Genomic DNA, 20356 nt, shown 5'->3' on the forward strand with positions numbered 1-20356 from the left:
AGCTGGAGGTTCCCCCACCTAGTGCAAATGAGGTTCCAGGCCTCCAAGGATAAACTCTCATTCCCCCGGGTTCGACTGATATCTGCTGAGATAATCTGCCTGCACATTACCCACTCCTGAGACATTCTGTGCCACTATTCCCTCCAGATGCTGTTCTGCCCAAACAAACAGCTCCTGGGTCTCCAGAGCCATCCCATGACTCCTCGTCCCTCCTGGACGAATGATATACGCCACCATCATTGCATTTTCCGAGAAGACTCTTACCATTCCTCCTTGGACCTGTGGAAGGAACAACAAAAATGCCCTGCAAACCATTAGACAAGGATGCTTCTGTTGGCGACCAAAGGCATTAAGTCATCCGCTTCTGACAGACCGCCCTCTGAGGCTGGCATCTGAGGTCAGCTGGCATCTGAGGTCAGCACCACCCAGTACAGAGCCTCCAGATTTACCCCCTTTTTCTCAATTAGTGGCTGAAACCACCACATGAGCGTGGATATGAAGTCCACCTACAGTGGCAATGGCAGAAGAAACCCCCTCAACAATGGATTCCAACAGGCCAAAAATACCCTCAGGAGGGATCGTACGTAAGCAAATGCCCATAGTACCAAAAACTAGCGTGGGAGACATGGAGCCCAGGACCTGCAAATAATTCCAGACTCTGAAGGAGTTAATAAACATGTGGATAAAGGTGAACTGGTAGATATAGTATACTTGGATTTTCAGAAGGCGTTTGACAAAGTTCCTCATGAGAGGCTTCTAGGAAAAGTAAAAAGTCATGGGATAGGTGGCGATGTCCTTTCGTGGATTGCAAACTGGCTAAAAGACAGGAAACAGAGAGTAGGATTAAATGGGCAATTTTCTCAGTGGAAGGGAGTGGACAGTGGAGTGCCTCAGGGATCTGTATTGGGACCCTTACTGTTCAATATATTTATAAATGATCTGGAAAGAAATACGACGAGTGAGATAATCAAATTTGCAGATGACACAAAATTGTGCAGAGTAGTTAAATCACAAGCAGATTGTGATAAATTGCAGGAAGACCTTGTGAGACTGGAAAATTGGGCATCCAAATGGCAGATGAAATTTAATGTGGAAAAGTGCAAGGTGATGCATATAGGGAAAAATAACCCATGCTATAATTACACGATGTTGGGTTCCATATTAGGTGCTACAACCCAAGAAAGAGATCTAGGTGTCATAGTGGATAACACATTGAAATCGTCGGTTCAGTGTGCTGCGGCAGTCAAAAAAGCAAACAGAATGTTGGGAATTATTAGAAAAGGAATGATGAATAAAACGGAAAATGTCATAATGCCTCTGTATCGCTCCATGGTGAGACCGCACCTTGAATACTGTGTACAATTCTGGTCGCCGCATCTCAAAAAAGATATAATTGCGATGGAGAAGGTACAGAGAAGGGCTACCAAAATGATAAGGGGAATGGAACAACTCCCCTATGAGGAAAGACTAAAGAGATTAGGACTTTTCAGCTTGGAGAAGAGACGACTGAGGGGGGATATGATAGAGGTGTTTAAAATCATGAGAGGTCTAGAACGGGTAGATGTGAATCGGTTATTTACTCTTTCAGATAGTAGAAGGACTAGGGGACACTCCATGAAGTTAGCATGGGGCACATTTAAAACTAATCGGAGAAAGTTCTTTTTTACTCAACGCACAATTAAACTCTGGAATTTGTTGCCAGAGAATGTGGTTCGTGCAGGTAGTATAGCTGTGTTTAAAAAAGGATTGGATAAGTTCTTGGAGGAGAAGTCCATTACCTGCTATTAGGTTCACTTAGAGAATAGCCACTGCCATTAGCAATGGTTACATGGAATAGACTTAGTTTTTGGGTACTTGCCAGGTTCTTATGGCCTGGATTGGCCACTGTTGGAAACAGGATGCTGGGCTTGATGGACCCTTGGTCTGACCCAGTATGGCATTTTCTTATGTTCTTATGTTCTTATGTTCTGAGCACTGAGAGGAGCAACAGATGAGTTACTTGTACCTGCAACTTCACAATTCTCTCTGAAGAAAGAAACACCCATCCAAACTGTACATCAAACCGCACCCCCAGGTATTCCAATGATTGCATCGGCATCAGATGACACTTTACCAGGCTTATCCCCTAGTCGAGGGATCGCCAACTCTCCATGACCCACCAAATCGCAAGACTGCATTTCTCCTCTGATTATGCTCTGATGAACCAGTCGAACAGATAAGGATGAACTAGAATCCCCTCTTTTCTCTAGCCTCTGCAACCGCCACCATCACCATCATCATCACCTTTGTGAAAGTCTGCAGTGTTGTTGCTAGTCGAAAAAAGGGAGCCTGAAAACTGGAAAAGCTACCCTAATACCATGAATCCCAGAAACTTATGATGCTCTATACATAAGGGAATATGTGAATAGGCCTCCACCAGATCCAACGCCGGCAGGAAAACTCCCCCACAAACTATTGCCATCCCCATCTGCAAAACATGGAACTTGCAATGCCAAATATATCTTTTGGAGAACTAGAAAGGGCTGGAAAAGTGCCTTCCTTCTTAGGAACTACAAAATACATCGAGGGCCTCCACTGTCTCCGTTCTGTTGGTGGGACTTAAAACAATTGCATCTAGCCTCTGCAACCGCCGTAGCATATCCCAAACCACCTCTTGCTTACCTCAGGATGTGCAATGAGACTCCATGATGGCTTCTTTGACTGGATGTGAAACTTTTCAAGTGCAACTGTCTCTTACACTTCCAAGCACAACCATCTCTCCAAGATCCACTGATCTGATGTGACTTTGATCCACACTCCTTACAGGCAGGTCAATGTTTATCATACAGCTTCAGCAGCAGAGTGGCTCATCCTGGCTTCATTGTGAGGGCTTTCCTACTCCAGTCCCCTGACCAGGAAGAAAAAAACCCTTGGGGGGGGAGGGGGGTGGTGGTCTGCAGGCATCCTAAAAAGACTACAGTCTTCTCCAAGTTTGCTTCTGCCCCGAGGCTGAAAACTCTTGCCGGACAGAAACCTCCTCATGTCTGAAAATGGGAATGAGATGGGCATGTCATCTTGCTACTCTTCTTATCCTCTGGTAACTCATTCTCCTTTGACTTCCCCCAAATGTGTCACCAGCTTCCCCTTAAAAAGGGAGCTTACAGAGCTGCATCTTAGACAACCACATCTGCTGATCAATTTCACAACCTTAGGAGTTTGTGAGCTGCAACTGCTGAGACCATGCTTCTAGTGGATGCACAGACCAAAACCTACAGAGTATGTGCCATATAGGCCAACCCGGCCTCCAACTGGACCGCCTGCATGTAACTGGCCATCTGGGTATAATCCCTTTCCTGATCCTTCTGTACCCCACCTAAACTGGCTCTTTGCATAAGGCTACCACCGAAAGCTGCTCAAAGACTCAGGGTCCAGACCCGAACCGGGCACACCCCTTCACTGTCTGACTCCTGAAGTGTAATCTCGATTCCTAGCTCATCAGGAACCTGAGGGATGAGGGATCACAACTCCTCCTTCAGAACAGGTGGACCTTTCACCACTGGAACCTTCACCAGATCCAATCGGGACTGATGCACATCTGGAACCTTATGCAACAGGTGGCCCCCCGGGACCCTTTCTCAGGTTACCAGCTCCCCCTTGAGACCCCTCCAATGTGCAGAGATGGACTTCTCATCATCTGTGAGGCTTCCAACTGCACATCATAGTGAGCCGCGCAGCCTGTATATCGCACAGGCGCATCACCTCTGTCCCCTGCCTGGCTAAATAAGCCTTATCTAGCCAGGCAGGATACCAGTTTGAATCACTGGTATCCTGCCTGGCTAGATAAGCCTTATGCAGTAGTAGGACAAAGCCAGTGGAAAAAACTGCTCTGAATTACTAGCCGCCTCAGCAAGCTCCTCAGCTGGCTCTTCCCTGCTGTCCTGATCCTCAGGAACGCCCTGCACCCACCATGAGAGTGGGGACAGTGAGTCTCTGTCCTCCCCAGGCTCCATCTGCCTCCTATCACATGGAGACAAGATGGCCGCCACTTCCTTATCTCTGGTGGCCTCCTTGCCAGTACCTGACGGGTGAAATACTTGCCTGTTGTCCCCAAGAAATTGGCTTTGCCTCCGGAGGCACAATCGGGACAAAGCACTAGGCCTGCATTCAGATGCAAACACTGTTCTCTGCAGGCCCTGTTCTCTGCAGGCCCCTGTTCTCTGCAGGCCCCTGTTCTCTGCAGGCCCTGAAAGATTTGGTGCATTGCGCAGTCTGCGCCATACTGCCCTCACAAGTATGCACCGACCCGACAGCGCACCCACCTCTGAGAGCCCACCTGGACCCCCAGGTAGAGGAGCACATCCTCCCGACGCGTGCCACACCGCCTGCACAAAGGCCTGCTGAGCCCTCCCGGACCTCAGGTGTGCAGCTGCGGTTTCTCTTCTCGTGCCCTCTTACAGTACCAGCAGAACCAAAGCATCACAAGTGCTGGCAGATCTCTGCCTCATTTACAATTTACTCTATTGCTTTTTTTTTTTTTTTTTTTTTTTTAAGCAAAAAAAAAAAGCAAGGCAGCCATCTTAAACAAAACATGACAATAAGGGGATACTTCCCTGAGTCTTGCAGCCAGGAACAGGTGAGGGGGATCCAAAAGGACCGAGGGAACCAGGACCCCTGACTTTCAATTCCTCTACTTACTTCAGGCCGAGACAGCCAGGGATCACCCAGCTAGCCCGGCTCGATCTAAGGGATGGCCCATGAAGGAATCTAGCACCTTAGGGAGCCAAACCCTTTCTTCTCTTCTTTTCTTCATGTTTCTTTCTTTCTTTTTTTTTTAACTCTTTCAAAACTCCAGACTGCTGGTTTTATACCCCTACCATCTGCGGGAGACAGAGAAATACTGAGGGACTCTAGGTAGCACTCTCGATTATGTAGCAATGCATGAAAAGTTTTTTTTTAATTCTCTGCTCCATCTGCTGGTAGGCATGCAAAACCCACTTGCCTGAACTGATCTGGGGTATGAACAGGAACTGGCTAACTCTGATCATGCCGTAGAGAAGTCCTAAAGTTAGCCTGATGAACTTAGCCAGGTATCTTTAAGATAGCCAGCTATATTCAATAGTGCAGCTGCACCGCTGAATATCTCTCCAAAGTTAGCTGGCTAATTTTATTGGGCTAACTTTAAGACTGCTATCTAGCATGACCAGAAATAGCTGGATAATTCTGCCCAGAAACACCCCCAGAATGCCCCTACATTGTCCAACCAAATTTTAGCTGGATAATCATGATTTTATGAAAGCTGGCAATGAACCAGGAGAGTGAGAGAACAACTGGAGATCTGAGACCTTTGGATGGCATTTGGCCTCAGGAGCAGGGGTAAGTGTGACTGATCATCCACTTTTAGAAGCTGCAATAACCAACTTGAGAGCTAGGCATCCTATGAGAAAACCTGCCACCCTGCCATCTGGTCAGTTGTAGCAGGTTTGGAACAGACTGTTTCTTCAATGGCAGTGCGGATGGTGGAAATTTACTTTTGCTCTAAAGTGCAAGAGAAAAGCTTAGCAGAACATCGTGTTCAAATTAAGGATAATGCTCAGCGTACTGAGCAATTGGGTTCAGTGAAAGCTGCGCTGCTTCAGGATAAGAATTTGGTGCATGAAAAATTGGAAACTTGGAAAACATGTCCAAGGTTTTGAATTTGAGGTTTCTAAATTTTCCAGTTGTTCCCAGGGAGTATAACTTTACAACATACATGCAGGAGCCCATATATATATGGGTGCGCACAAAACCTCTCTGGTATTTTATAACCTCTTTTGTATACTGTGTATGTAGGTTATAAAATATGCGTAAATGTACCTGGGAACATGCACATGCATGTAAAAAAAATGCACAAAAACATTTTTTGCACTTATCCGGATAAATTGCAAGTTATCTGGCTAAGTAGGAGCACTTGTCTGGATAAGTATCAATTTATTCAACTACGAAGTGGCAAAGCTGCTGCATAGCCAGATACATTTTAAATCGCCACTTATCTGGCCAAGTCAGATAGCCAAATAAGTAAAAAAAAAAACCCCAAGTGCTACTTATCCGGGTAAATCAGAAAGCTGGATAAGTAGTTCTTTTTAGACATATCCGGTTATCTGACCTAGCCATATAAGTAGTGTTTTAAGTCTTATCCAGCTAAGTAGCAGATTTGCTCGATAAATCAAAATTTGTATGGATAAGTGCCACTACTTAGTTGGATAACTCGGAACTTATCTGGATAAGTGCCAAAATGTCACTACTTAGCCGGATAAATCGGAATTTAGCCGGCTACGTGTGTGTAACAGGTATATCCATGTATTTTTACATCTAAATTTAAAGTGATGCATGAGGAGATTTAACATGCAGATTTATTTATTTGCCCCCATAAGTTGGCTTTTACACACATAAGCCGGGAGAATTTCTAATGTGCGCGGCAATGAAATTACCAGTCTCACCAATTAGTCTACCAGTTTGCCCAGTCCAACCTCAGGTCATCGAAATGTTCCTGGCTCTTCAGCCTGAAGCCTCCCCGTTTCACCTAGACTCCCCGCCCACCCAGTCAGCATTTTTCTTTTAAGACTTTTATGAACACTTACTCCAGATATTGAGCAGGAGTAAATATATGAGAGTAAGCCGCCAAATTTACATGCGTAAATTGCTTATAAAATAGCAATTTACTCATGTAAATGTGGGCCCTGCCCTGAAACACCCCTTTTCTACACTCGCATTTCCTGATTTACATGTGCATGTTGAGGTTTCTAAAATAGCATGTAGTTGTGTATATGCTAGTTTATATATGTAACTGCTAATTTTTACGCGCGCAGCTGTTGAAAATTCACTTTTAAGTATCTCCAATTGACAAGCTTAAGCAGTATCTTACTGGAACCCTGGGAATCTCAAGAGAGGCCATTCCTCCCATGAACAGAATCGACTTCTTCCCATCAGGGAGAAGGGGAGGAAATCAAAGCGGGAATGTACAAGGGAAAGAGCTACCCATTGTTAGTTTAGATTTGACAGGTATTTTAGAGAGGTCACCCTATTGATATTCATCATCATATCCCAGGACACAGATTCAGTATCATGCCTTTTTTAAAAGAAAGCATCAAGCATATTCTATGGCCAGAAAGTATGGATATTTCCTGCTATAAAGCTGTACTTATGTGGCTAAGTAGCGACCGCTGAATATGCATCTATGTTCAGGGTGCACTGCTTAGCCATATAAGTCCCTTATAAGTCTAAATGTTACTCGCACAAAAAGTAGGCATTTACTGAGCAGATCAGAGGCGGATCAGAGTTGGAGCGAGTTAGCCATATTATAAGGCTAACTACCGATATTTGGAGTTAGATGGATAAGTATATGTGTACGTTTAGTCGCCCCCATAGAGCAGGTCTAAACTTAGCCGGGTAGACTTATCCAGCTAAGTGAGTACATATATATGTGTACATTTAGCGGCTTCGCCATGCTGCTGAATATACATTGTAACTTAGCTGGATAAGTTCTAACTGGTTAAGTTACTTACTCGGCCAGCTTTGAATACATAATGGATAATTTATAGAACAAAAACATATCCATAAACTTCCCAGCGATCATCCATTGGTACTAAGAAACTCTACTCCTAGCTGGCTTTTAGAATCAAACAAAAAATGAAATTGTGAAGGCTCAAAGAAGATATAATGTATCTTCCCAAGAATTAAAACACATTTTTAAGGAAATCTGGTAACTATTTTAATACCCATGGAAACAACATCCTGCACGTCTCTAAGAATTTCTTTCTACATATTTTTATATATATATATATATATATATATATATATATATATATATATATACACACACACATAAGACTATTCAGATATATATATATATATATATATATATATATATATATAATTTATTTATTTATTTAGCATTTTTATATACCGATATTCAAGTAACATAGTTACCAATCACGTCGGTTTACATTCCAACAATAACCATGATATGAGAATGTCTTACATTAAACCAGGGTAATCAAACTTGGATACAAAGAACTGGGTTTAACACAGTATGTAAGCAAGGTGGATTGACCGGCGAGCCTAATGCTTGCTGGTGTAGTGTTCGGTGACTAGGCATAGGGCCAAGGTATTAAGTGCATCCTGCACATATATATATATGTGTGCAGGATGTTGTCTCCTTAGTTATTAAAATAGTTACCAGATTTCCTTAAAAATGTGTTTTAATTCTTGGGGAGATACATTATATCTTCTTTGAGCCTTCACAATTTCATTTTCTGTTTGATTCTAAAAGCCAGCTAGGAGTAGAGTTTCTTAGTACCAATGGATGATGGCTGGGAAGTTTATGGATATGTTTTTGTTCTATAAATTATCCATTATGTATTCAAAGCTGGCCGTGTAAGTAACTTAACCAGTTAGAACTTATCCAGCTAAGTTACAATGTATATTCAGCAGCATGGCGAAGCCGCTAAATGTACACATATATATGTACTCACTTAGCTGGATAAGTCTACCCGGCTAAATTTAGATCTGCTCTATGGGGGCATCTAAACGTATACTTATCCATCTAACTCCAAATATCAGTAGTTAGCCTTATAATATGGCTAACTCGCTCCTCCTCTGATCCGCCTCTGATCTGCTCAGTAAATGCCTACTTTTTGTGCGAGTAACTTTTAGACTTATAAGGGACTTATATGGCTAAACGTTGGACCCTGAACATAGAAGCATATTCAGAGGTTGCTACTTAGCCACATAAGTACAGCTTATCTGGCTAAATAGCGCTGAACATGCTTTGAATATCAGGCCCAATATTAACAGAATTCTTTTCTTCCTTTATCGTTTTCTTTTCACATTTTCTTTAGGCTGTGCTCCTCACTGTTTCTTTTGGATTCTCCCCCATACCACCATTTTTGTGATTTAATTTTAGGCATATGTCTATTAGATTCTGCCTCATTATTGTTTCATGCTATATATCAAATCTATCACTTACTTATAGATGTATTGTATAGAAAATATGAACAAGTTAGAAGTTAGATTAGTTATGGCGAGTAAGTACATTACTCCATGGTGAAGGCCTTGAGAAGTCCTACCACTCTCTATTCTGGTTATCCCTCTGGGGATAGGGAAATACCTATAGCACCTGAATGTAATCTGCTCTGAAGTGCCGAAAGGTGGAATATAAATCAAATAAATAAATAAATTGTTGAAATAATGGAGTAGGCGAGAATCCAACAACCCTGGTAGATATTATTTCTATCCGCCAAAACTAATAGAGTATTCATTTCATCAGGATGTAGTGGGAAGGGGCGGGGGCACATTGCCAGATGTCTGGTGCCTTCTAAAATAGTTACATGCAAGATCTATATCTGGAGTTAAGTTATAAAATCTGCAGAACGGATGAGCAAGGAAAAGAAAGAAGCATCACAGAAACAGGAAAGTATGAGATACTGTTTATGAAGCCAAAGATTCTTTGTGTCATCTTGTTCCAGACAGCTAGCACGTAACCAGGCAGAACTTTGTCATCTATTTAGTTAGATTTTTGGGTATTATTGTTTATTTGGAAAAATGTATGTGAGAGGGTGGAGAAAAAGGAGTATGCAGGTAAGGTACAATAGAATACTTCTCCTTTAAAGAATTTCTTCCCATTCTTTCAGGATCTGGTGAGTTCCCAGGACTATGGAAAGCAGCTCTTAGAGGTGGAAGACCTGCTGCACAAGCTCAGTTTAGCTGAGTCTCAAATCTCCACCCACGGGGAGAAAGTGAGATCCCTCTCCCAGCAGGCAACAGAGGCCAAGGGAAAAGCAATCAAATCAGAGCTGCTTCAGGCCAAAGTGCAGACCCTCAACCAGCTTTATCAGAAACTCACGGCTCTCAGCAAATCAAGGTAAGGCTGGGTTTTGGGGGGCTTGGGAAAATGACAACACAAGATTATTTCCATTCAGACAGCAAAGGGTTAACCTTTACCTTTGCAGTTTATGAGCCCTAGAGGGGAGAGAGTGAATTGCCTAGCAACCTGGTACATGTTAAGCACTTCTTGGGTAGGTGATCCCTAAGCTGAGTAACATTCTTCCCCTCTTCTATGCATACCCTTTACCCCTTTCCATCTAATTATCTTATTAAGCTTGCTCTTGTTTTCTCTTAAGCACTGTGCTAAATTTTGTTGGTTACAACTACCACTTGAAGATTCTCTCTGAAGTTTTCAGAATGATAGCTCTGCTAATAGGTGTCAAAGTCTTTCTCTCAAAAGCCATTTTCAGGTGGTGATGATCTAGGTTACTAGCCAGGAGGTTTGACTTTTTCCAAATGTGATGCTCAATAGACGCTGTTTATCATGTTACTCAGTTGTAGCCTAGAGATGCTATTTTGTCTAGCTATGAAAAGGAATTCAATGCCTTTGGTTATTTATTCCTGACCTTTACTAGCCTACACCACTGATTGACCCTACCCCTGGCCTGGAGTGTTAAATTAACTCCACTTCTGCTTGCATAAGGAGGAAAGAACAATTTAGTCTTCATATTCATTCAGTCCTGGAGCTAGGCACACAGTGCTTCATCGATGCAGTGGGCTACTGATTAATAGGAATTATCATCCCTAGGAGGAGATGATTCCACACTAGGTTCTATATTGTATCCAGAATCTAGCCCAGTGCCTAACTGGAGGGACACGCCCTAATCTGGTATGAAAGGAAAATTCAGTATCAATCTTGTCTTGCATGCTTGAGGGCTGTGATTAAACCATCCTTTATTTCTAATACTTCTTAATTTAATTCTTGCTATTTTAAATGGCTGTTTTTCATTCTTATAGACAAACCAAACTGGAAGAAAACTTCAAGCTTTTTGAGTTTTTCCGTGACTGTAGAGAAGAGGAATCCTGGCTTCGTGAGAAACGGCAGCTGGTGAAAACGGCCACAGTGGGAAGGGACCTCAACCAGATTACAGTCTCTATACAGAAGCATAGGGTACTTTATTATATTCTTTCATATTTTGTGCTTATCTTTGCTTTATCTATTTTGCTATTATGGCACTCAATCAATTCCTTTCTATTCTTTATTAAGGAAAAATTATTGCAGTCCTTTCTTTCCATCAGGAAATTACCTGATAACATTTTCCTTGTTTGCTAATTCATGTAATTTCTAGTAGGCTTCAATGCATTGCAATTGAGCACTAAAATTTGCATTAAAACATTTGTAGCATTCTCATGCTAAACATTTTTGCATGCGTGCTAAAAGACTCTTAGTATGGAATACACTACATTTTAGCATGTGTGTGTGAAAAGTTTCCCCCCATAGCGCAAACATACTGTTAGCATTCACATTAACTCCTAAAAGGGTAGCGTGCACATACTGGATCATGAAATCCCCCATATTAGCTGGCTGAAAGTGAAAGAGCTGGTTAGTTTAGGGGATTTCAGCCTTCCTAACAAGATCAACCTCAACCCCTGATCTGTGCTTTAACACTCGCATTAAGGACTCCACCCCCTACCTCTCACAGAACTTCAGGGCCCCAGCACACCACATAAAGACCCTCACCAACATGAATCCCCAACCTACCTCACAAACATGAAGCCCTGAACTCCTCCTACCCCTCCAGAATGAATCTCGTAGACATCTCCCCCCTCCCCATGAACATCGAGGCTGCAACACTTCACATCTAGACTTCCCCAGAATCAAGCCCCCTTAACATCAAGCCCCAGCTTGAAGGCTGGACCCACATGAAGATGGTGAAGGCAAGATATCCTCCAGAGTGATAAGGAAGGGGGGGGGCTTAATGTTTGGGCGGAAGGTGTCCAGCCTTCATGGGTGGAAGTTGGGGCTTTATGTTGGTGACGACAGATAAAGACCAAATGGTCCTTCCAGTCTTCCCAGAAAGTTGCTTATAGTAATAACTACTGCTCCATGCAGGTTACCCCCATATCTTCTGTTAAAGGTAATAACAGGTGTTAGGCCTTGATGTTCAGGGGTCCGGTCTTGAGGTGGGGCTTTTGGAGTAGGTCAAGCCATATGCAACTAATACATATGAAAAATCATATCTGGAATAGCTAAGCACCAGGGATAACAGACCAGCTAGTAATCCAATCCAGTCAAGGAGAAATCTGAACGTGAGCAGAGAAAGCAGGAGGGTCCAGAAGCAAGGTAGAAGATGTGGCAGGCTGTGGAGAACTGGGGCAGAGTGGAAGTGAGGTGAGGATCCAGAGTAACAGGAATGGAGCAGGAACAAGGGCATACGATAAGAGTGTCAGGGCAAATTGTGTTCAGGCAGGCCTCAACCTGAGGTTTGCCCAGTCAGAGGCTGGTGCCTTGCATGTAAAATCACAGAGTGGCTTAAGCAGAGATGGGTTGAAACAGTTGTTAGTTTAGTACATGACCCCACCTCTGAGGATCTGAATTGGTCCTCAGGGGTTCAAAGGGGATTCCAGGGAACACCACAGTGTCCTGGCAATTTGAAGGCCAGAGGCCAAGATGAGTTAAGTCATGGACCCAGAGAGCCCCATGAATACTCATTTCTATGTATCTGTATAGCTGCTGCTGTAAGTAGAAAAGTATTGTTGAAGCCTTATTTAAAGATTTCAAAGTTTGTGTAACTGTTAAATATATAGCATATTGATATAACTGGATCAAATCACCCAGACTGGATCTTGGACTGTGTTTGCATGATCCCTATGCTGCATAGCCTTACCTTGCAGAAATGCAAGTCAGGTTGCTATTTTGATTCTGCCTAAATACTTTTGAATAAACCTCCACGTATACCTTGAACTGGAGTTGATTCAGGTATTGAAGGGAGCTCCTCAGCCTGACAGAGTTTCTGGAAGTAATATCACAGGAGTTTGTTGTGTTCGCAGGAATTAGTCTCTGCTGCTCCCTTTATATACTGTGACTAATCAGGTTGTGCCCCTGCTGCGAGGGATTCTCCCAGGGCAGGGCTGCTGAGCCCCTATTTTGAGGATGCATCATGCAGATTTTGTACACAGGCAGCAGGCTCTTTTCATTCCAAGCACAGCTCTTTATTCTCCTCAGCCTCCATATTTACAAGTTTTGTATTTTGTATAGCAGGGTCTTTATCCACGAGAACCTGTATTTCTGTAAGAAGATGATTGTCAGCACGAGGAGGGATTTTTTTTAAAGGGTTTTGTGCAATTGGCATTTTAAATATTTTATATATTTATTGTAACTTTGTTTTTATTTGTTGTGAACTGCTTTGGTTTGATGTAGAAAGACAGCATGTCAAGAGAACCAACCAAACTAACTAAGTTACAGAAAAACATCTGAAAGCCTGCCACTTCCTTCCTGCCCCCCCTGGCCTTGGTCTTCCCCAAAAGCAAAGGATCACCAATCCTGGGAACTTCTGAGTTGTGGTCACCCTGAATTATTGTTGATTAGCAGGGGGGATGGGGAAGAAATAATGCATATCATTCTTTCTCTTTTCCACCATTAATCCGCATTCTCTCTTCCTCCATCCCCCCCCACCCCCCCATGGATGAGCACAGCATTATTCTTCCTCCCTCTTTGACCCCCAGCTCTGTCTTTCCCCCTTCCCCCCTGTAAGTCACAGCTCTCTGACTTCTGCATCCTCACTCTATCCTCAGCTGAGTCCCAAGTCTTGGAATCACAGCTGCAGTTTGAGCTATGCCTTTTGCAGCTCCTCTATAGTTTCTCCCCACATCCTACCTGCAGTGTGTACTCCAGACTCACCCATCTACTCCTGTTTCCTGCAGGCTTCCTGAAGGGGAGGGGCCGGAACAGTAAACAGAGAGACTTGGAGCTTTTTAGTGTTTCCCTGGAGGACAATATCCCACACTACTTTGAACATGCCCACTAAACCCTAATTTGCACATGCCATTGCTTAATTTTGCTTGTGGGTATATGCTAATTTTAGCATGTACTGCTTGATAGGGTGATGTAATAAGACCTTAGTAAAAATCAGCACCGAATTTATCTCACATTTTTTTTTACTACTGCAATAAAATTTGACTTTCTCTGTCAACAAGCAGGGCTGATTTAGCCATAACATGTGGGGAGATGTCATCTATGGTGCTGAATGGAGCTTTCTCTCTTAGCTCATAGAGCTTTTGCTCCACTAAGCATATTTTTTTATTTATTATTTTTATATACTGATATTCAATCTGAGATATCACATCGGTTTACATCCAGGTATTGTAGGTATTTCCCTATCCCCAGAGGGCTTACAATCTAACAGGCCGATACAGTAAGGACGTGGAAGAAAGAGTGTGGTAGTGCTGGGCGCACCCTCGTTTGCCGCACGCACAGTCTGGATCACATACCGCTCGATACAGTATTTAAATGGCATGCAAATGCAAGCTGCGTCCAAAGCGCGTCCATGAAGCGCAATCCATTTTACTGTATAGAGTGCTATATAGCGCCTATACAGTATCCTGGGTGCGCTGGTACCTGTCATTTCAAATGTCATTTCAAATGACATTTGAAATGACAGGTACCAGGAAGTGGATACAGGAGAAGGCCTGGTGCAGTTTGTTTTGTTGTCCTTTGCAAATGATTGCTTCACTGCCTGACCCCCTCACCCCCCGGGACAAGACCTTTAGAGGAGCCAGGATCGGGCAAACTTTCCCCCAGCCCCCGCTCACCTGCCCTGGCCGTGTCCATGGGTGCCGGTCTCCCGTGCAGGCGCGCTGACAGCTCCGGAGCAGCCCCAGTCCTCTCTCCCCTCCCCCCGGGGGCAGCCAGCGGCGAGAGCGGCTTCAGCAGCCCGGGGCGGATTGGGCGCTCCCCATGCGAGGCGGCTTCCAGCAGCCCTTGCCGGAGAAGGTGCATGAGCGCAAGCCGTGACCTCAGACGTCCAGCCGGGCGCTAAATGTAAACATGCACTCTGCATCCTCAAGAACCCTCTCAACCCCCCATGCCACGGGTGGAAAGGGTTATCCGTTGATTTCAAGAAGTGGTAAGGATGGGTTAAAAGGGATAGTGAATTATGGGTTGGACTTATGTGGCCAAATTGTGGGTTAGAAGCAGGGTAACTGTGGCTATGCTTTACTGTATTGGCCTGTAAGTTTTGTACCTGAGGCAATGGAGGGTAAAGTGACTTGCCCAAGGTCACAAGGAGTGACAGCAGGACTCAAACCCTGGTCTCCTGGTTTATAACCCACTGCTCTAGCCACTAGGCTATTCCTCTTCCCTTATGCAGGAGTTCCCCTGCAGGTATTGCCTAGTGAGCTCCTCAGTCTTTTTTCGTCTGAGCTTCAGCACAGACATGTACTCTATCTCTCTATTTTTCTTTATTGAATATCTCTTATACTGTAGCTAAAGTTTTTGAATACTTCATTGCCTCACTGCCTCAGCAGCCCCCAAGCAGCACTAAGAAGCCTACCATTGGCAGCTTTAAAGACTACATTTACTTATTTATTTTATTTATTCAAGCACCTATATTCCGCTTCCTCCAGTCAATCAGCTGTTCGGTGCGGATTACAACAATTCCAAATTTAAAACATCAAACATATTATACAATTAAAATTACACACAATCATGGACAGGCCTTTAAACAAATGCTTCCCTAAGCAGAATCAACTTTAACTGCTTTCTGAAATCCTTTACATCAGTCTGAAATCTAAGCTGATCTGGGAGAGAATTCCACATTACAGCTGTAACATATGAAAAAGCGCTAGTCTTAGTTCTCTGTAAATGGTAGACATTATTAGCTGGCACCCTCAGTAATGCTTTAGTAGAGGATCGTAAATTATATCCAGGTTTATACCCTTCCAGCTTCTTCTGTAAAATACATTTTTCTTTGGAAATTAAAAGCTTATGTACTAAGTAATAAGCTTAAATTTGGATCTTAACTCCACCACTAACCAATGTAACTCCATTAATACTGGTTGAATATGATCACTCTGATGCAGGATGGTTAAAATATGAGCAGCGGCATGCTGGATGAGTTGTAACACATTCAGTATTTTATTAGGCAACCCCTCGTAAAGCAAACTGCAATAGTCCAACTCAGCGGTTCTCAACCTTTTTTTGGCTGGGACACACCTGACAGATGGTTCTCACATGCGTGACATACGGAACATGTGACCATCACAGGGCTAAATGTAAACATGCACTCTGCATCCTCAAGAACCCCCTCAACCCCCCAAAATGGGTGCACATAGCAGAACTAGGGCATTACCCACCCATACAACTCACCATACCAAAAAGTTATTCTGGTTCTGATAACATCTTAGTAAAAGCAAAACAAACTCCCTTTACTATCAGGCACAATAGCCTTCCTTATGAAAAACAGTAATTTACCACTAATGCATGTCCTATTGAGAAAATACAATAAATACGATTGATACAAATGCCCACATGCTAGTAAAATACCTCACCATGTCACACAGAACTGATCTTCACCAAGTACAGAAAGAGCACAGATTATAAATATGGAGACAGAAACCGAAATGGAAAACCAGTGCAAACCTGGAGAAATGGAAAGAGAAATATAGCAGATAGCATAGCCCCAGGTTCTGCAATAATGCACAAACTAGCCCACAAAAAGTTACACCTGTATTATGGAACACACTCAAACAGTAACAACCCTATCTATGAAAAGGAAACACTACAAATATTAAACCAGGTCCTAAACGCTAATGAACCTTCTATTAGGAAAACAGAATAAGCCAAGCTGCTATAGATCCCCACACAGAAATAATTGTAAAACTATAGTAATAAATGTTACAAAACAGCTGATGAACAGAATAACATCCAACAATTAAAAACTCATAAAAATTATTAAAAATTGTCCAAATATCAATAAAATATTTCAAAACAGCAGATACATCACATAATACCCAATAATTAAAATGGCGGTCAATCAAGAAAAATAAAATTTAAAAAACCACCTTTACTTACCCTCTCCAGCAACTCTCCTACTCCTTTCCCTTGCAGGCCAAAAGCACCCACCAGAAACAGCAGTGGCTGCTGAAGATCTGTCCTCATGGTTCTCTTCCTTAGGGCCCACGACCAGTTACTCACACACACAAACAAATCCCAATTAAATCCCATGGCCAATCTCTGTCTCACACACACACCAGTAACCTTTCTGACCAGTCTGTCTTTCTCATGCACACCAGTCACCTTCCTGACTGGTCTCTCTCTCTCACACTGACACCAGTCACCTCCCTGACCAGTCTGTCTCTCTCACACAGACACCAGTCACCTTCCTGACAAGTCTGTCTCTCTCATACCAGTCTCATCCCTAACCAGTCTCTCTCTCTCACACACACCTCCCTGACCAGTCTCTGTCTCTCATACACACACCAGTCATCTCCCTCACTAGTCTCTGTCTCACACACACACAAAAGTCATCTTCCTGACCAGTCTCTGTTTTTCTCACACACACCAGTCACCTCCCTGACCAGTCTCTGTCTCTCTCTCACACACACACACACACACACACCAGTCTCCTACCTGACCAGTCTCTCACACACATCAGTCACCTCTCTGACCAGTCTCTCTCTCTCTCTCTCTCTCAGAAACACATCACCTCCCTGACCAGTCTTTGTTTCTCGCACATACCCCAGTCTCCTCCCTAAGCAGTCTCTGTCTCTCTCTCACACATACACACACACACCAGTCATTTCCCTGACCAGTCTATCTCTCTCTCTCCCACAGAAACACATCACTTCCCTGACCAGTCTGTCTCTCACACACACTAGGAAACAATACAGAAGCCGATCCAAGTTAGCAAAGTAGCAACCAAGAAGAACAGATCGGTACAACAGGGATTCTTTATTAGTAGATATGGTGCAGTTGCAAACAAAAGCCTGACTCAGCCAGCCTTCTGGGTTGCTTCTCACACACATTAGTCATCTTCCTGACCAGTCTCTCTCTCTCTCACAGAAAAACATCACCTCCTCTCTCTCAATCACACACATGCTCTCTCACTTACATACAAGCTCTCAATCACACACAAATGCTCTTGCTTCCATTCTACCACACACACACACTCTCACTCATGCACCCAGGTACATATTCTACCACACTCACAAACTCTCACTCATGCACCCAGTCACACACACACAAACACCCACACCCATGCTCCCATTCACATATACAAAAACAACCACACCAAGGCTACTATTCACACACACAAACACCCACACTCAGGCTCCCATTCTCACATATAAATAAACACCCAGGCTCCCATTCTCATGAACAAACACCTACACTTAAGCTTCCATTCTCACATGCATGCACCGGGCCTCATCTCCAAACCTGTTTTTCCTTTGCCGCAGGGATGGGCTCCAGTTCCGCCACAGCTTTACTCCAGCAGGCCTTCTTTTTTACCGCCATGGGGATGGGCTCCCTTGGCAGCCTTGCTTTGGCGGGGTCGAGTTTCCTCTTCGCCATCATAAGGATGAGTTCCCGTAGTGGCCTTCTTCACCGCTACTGGCCTGGACACTGCCACTCTTCCCAGCCGCACCCAAACCACCCCACCTCCATGCTATGGGATGCCCCTTCTTCCTGCCCCACCAGCCAATCAGAGGCTTCCTCCCTTCTTCCTACTCCCACTGACAGGAAGAAGGGAGGAGGCTTCCGATTGGCCCATGGGGACAGGAAGAAGGGAAGAGTTTCCCATTGGCCAGCTGGGGCAGGGAGAAGGGAAGCATAACTGGGGCAGTGGGACACTGGGCGCTGCAACTCACCTGCCGGTGCTTGGTAACACACCAGTTGAGAATCGCTGGTCCAACTGACCCAAAACCAAGGCCTGAAGCACAGTTCTAAACATATCCTTCGGTGGGCCATGTTTAAGTGGTTTTATTAATTTTAGCTTGTAAAAAGAAGATTGAGCCACTTGACAAACCTGATTGCGCAAAGTAAGCTGAGAATCCAAAAGAATTCCCAAGTTTTTTACTTCAGTGAAAATAGGCAACACAATATTCTCAACATTTATTGGAGGAACCTTTAAAAGTAATACGGGTGAGCCTATCCACAATAATTGTGTTTTCAAAAGATTTAGAACTAGACCATTTTGTGCAACACTGTTTAACCCTCATCATACATAATTGAAAGAAAACTAGAGGAAACATACCATCTTCATCACATGGGATAAAGATCTGCACGTCATCTGCATAAATGAAATACGACAACCCTAACCCCTTTAACAACTTGTCCAATGGAGCAAGATAAAGATTAAATAGGGTAGATGACAATGCAGAGATATGCAGGACATCCAATTCAATATCATGCCATCTTGAGCAGGACTCTTTTATTTGGACACTCTGTTTTCTCCCATGCAGAAAAGATATAAACCATTGCAAAGCTTTTCCTGATATTCCAACTGCTTCCAGCCTGAACAACAAGATGGTAGGATCTACTCTGTCAAATGCACACGACACATCAAGTTGGATCAAAATACCTACTCTGCCGTGATCAAGATAATACAATAAAATGCCCATCAAAGACACTAATAACAGCTCTGTATTTTGTCCCTTACGAAAACCAAATTGGCTTTTGTCAAGGAGATCATGTTCAGCAAATTATTCATCCAATTGCATCAATACTCCCTTTTCAATAATTTCAAAGTCGGCAGGTTAGAAACTAGATGATAATTAGTGAGATCACTAGTGACCTTACATCTTTTTGCATCAGTCTGTTCGTTGCCTTCTTCAAACATTCCAGCATACACCCCTCTAACATTGACTGATTTACAATAGATCTAATAATCTCATAAGTACTCTCCTTTAGGCTGGTGGGCGTAAGGATCGCCTGGTAACATGCCTACCTGGTATGAAGGTGGCGGACCTCACTCATCACCTAGATAGGATTTTAGACAGTGCTGGGGAGGAGCTGGCTGTTGTGGTACATGCAGGCACCAATGACACGCCCACTTTTTATGCATGTAACTTTTAGCCGCTTATCCAGCTAAATAGCGCTGAACGGCGCCTTGAATATCTACCCCAGCAAGTTTAAACAGACCAAAAGAAACAAAGGAAAAGAAATGAAACTGTGATCCCATGGGATCACAGCTTGGGCCATGATGTCTCTGTTCTACATAAGATAGCAAAGCAAAGCCCTGTCTCTAACTTTAGAACTGATCCATCTTGTCTCTCTTCATCTGATTTTTATTGGCAGGCTCTGGAAGCAGAGTGTAACTCTCGCCAGGTGATCTGTGCCACTGTAGTGAGAAAAGGACAAGACCTATGCCGGGGGAACCGCTGGGACCAGCAGGACATCCAGGAGCAGACTGAGCGCATCCAGAAACAATGGGAGCAGCTGCAGGAGGAGGTGACGAATCGTAAAATCCTCCTGCAGGTCGCGGCACTTATTAAACAGGTAACAGAACGGGGTGTTGGGCAGGAGCAGGGTTGCTAACTCACAAAGATATGTTTTTTTAAAGTGGCAACCTGCAAG

At 43.6% G+C, this 20356-nt stretch overlaps 1 protein-coding gene across 1 annotated transcript in view; it reads left to right on the forward strand.

Annotated features, from left to right (window-relative positions):
* The window catches only part of SPTBN5 (spectrin beta, non-erythrocytic 5), a 341199-nt gene that overhangs the window by 61153 nt on the left and 259690 nt on the right, over positions 1-20356 (forward strand). The window contains exons 12-14 of the mRNA XM_029597445.1: positions 9648-9877; positions 10798-10951; positions 20078-20278. Of these exons, the coding sequence (XP_029453305.1) occupies positions 9648-9877; positions 10798-10951; positions 20078-20278 (585 nt within the window). The remainder of the gene's footprint in view (positions 1-9647; positions 9878-10797; positions 10952-20077; positions 20279-20356) is intronic.

The sequence above is a fragment of the Rhinatrema bivittatum genome, chromosome 4, assembly GCF_901001135.1.
Source record: "Rhinatrema bivittatum chromosome 4, aRhiBiv1.1, whole genome shotgun sequence".
Taxonomy (NCBI): Eukaryota; Metazoa; Chordata; class Amphibia; order Gymnophiona; family Rhinatrematidae; genus Rhinatrema; species Rhinatrema bivittatum.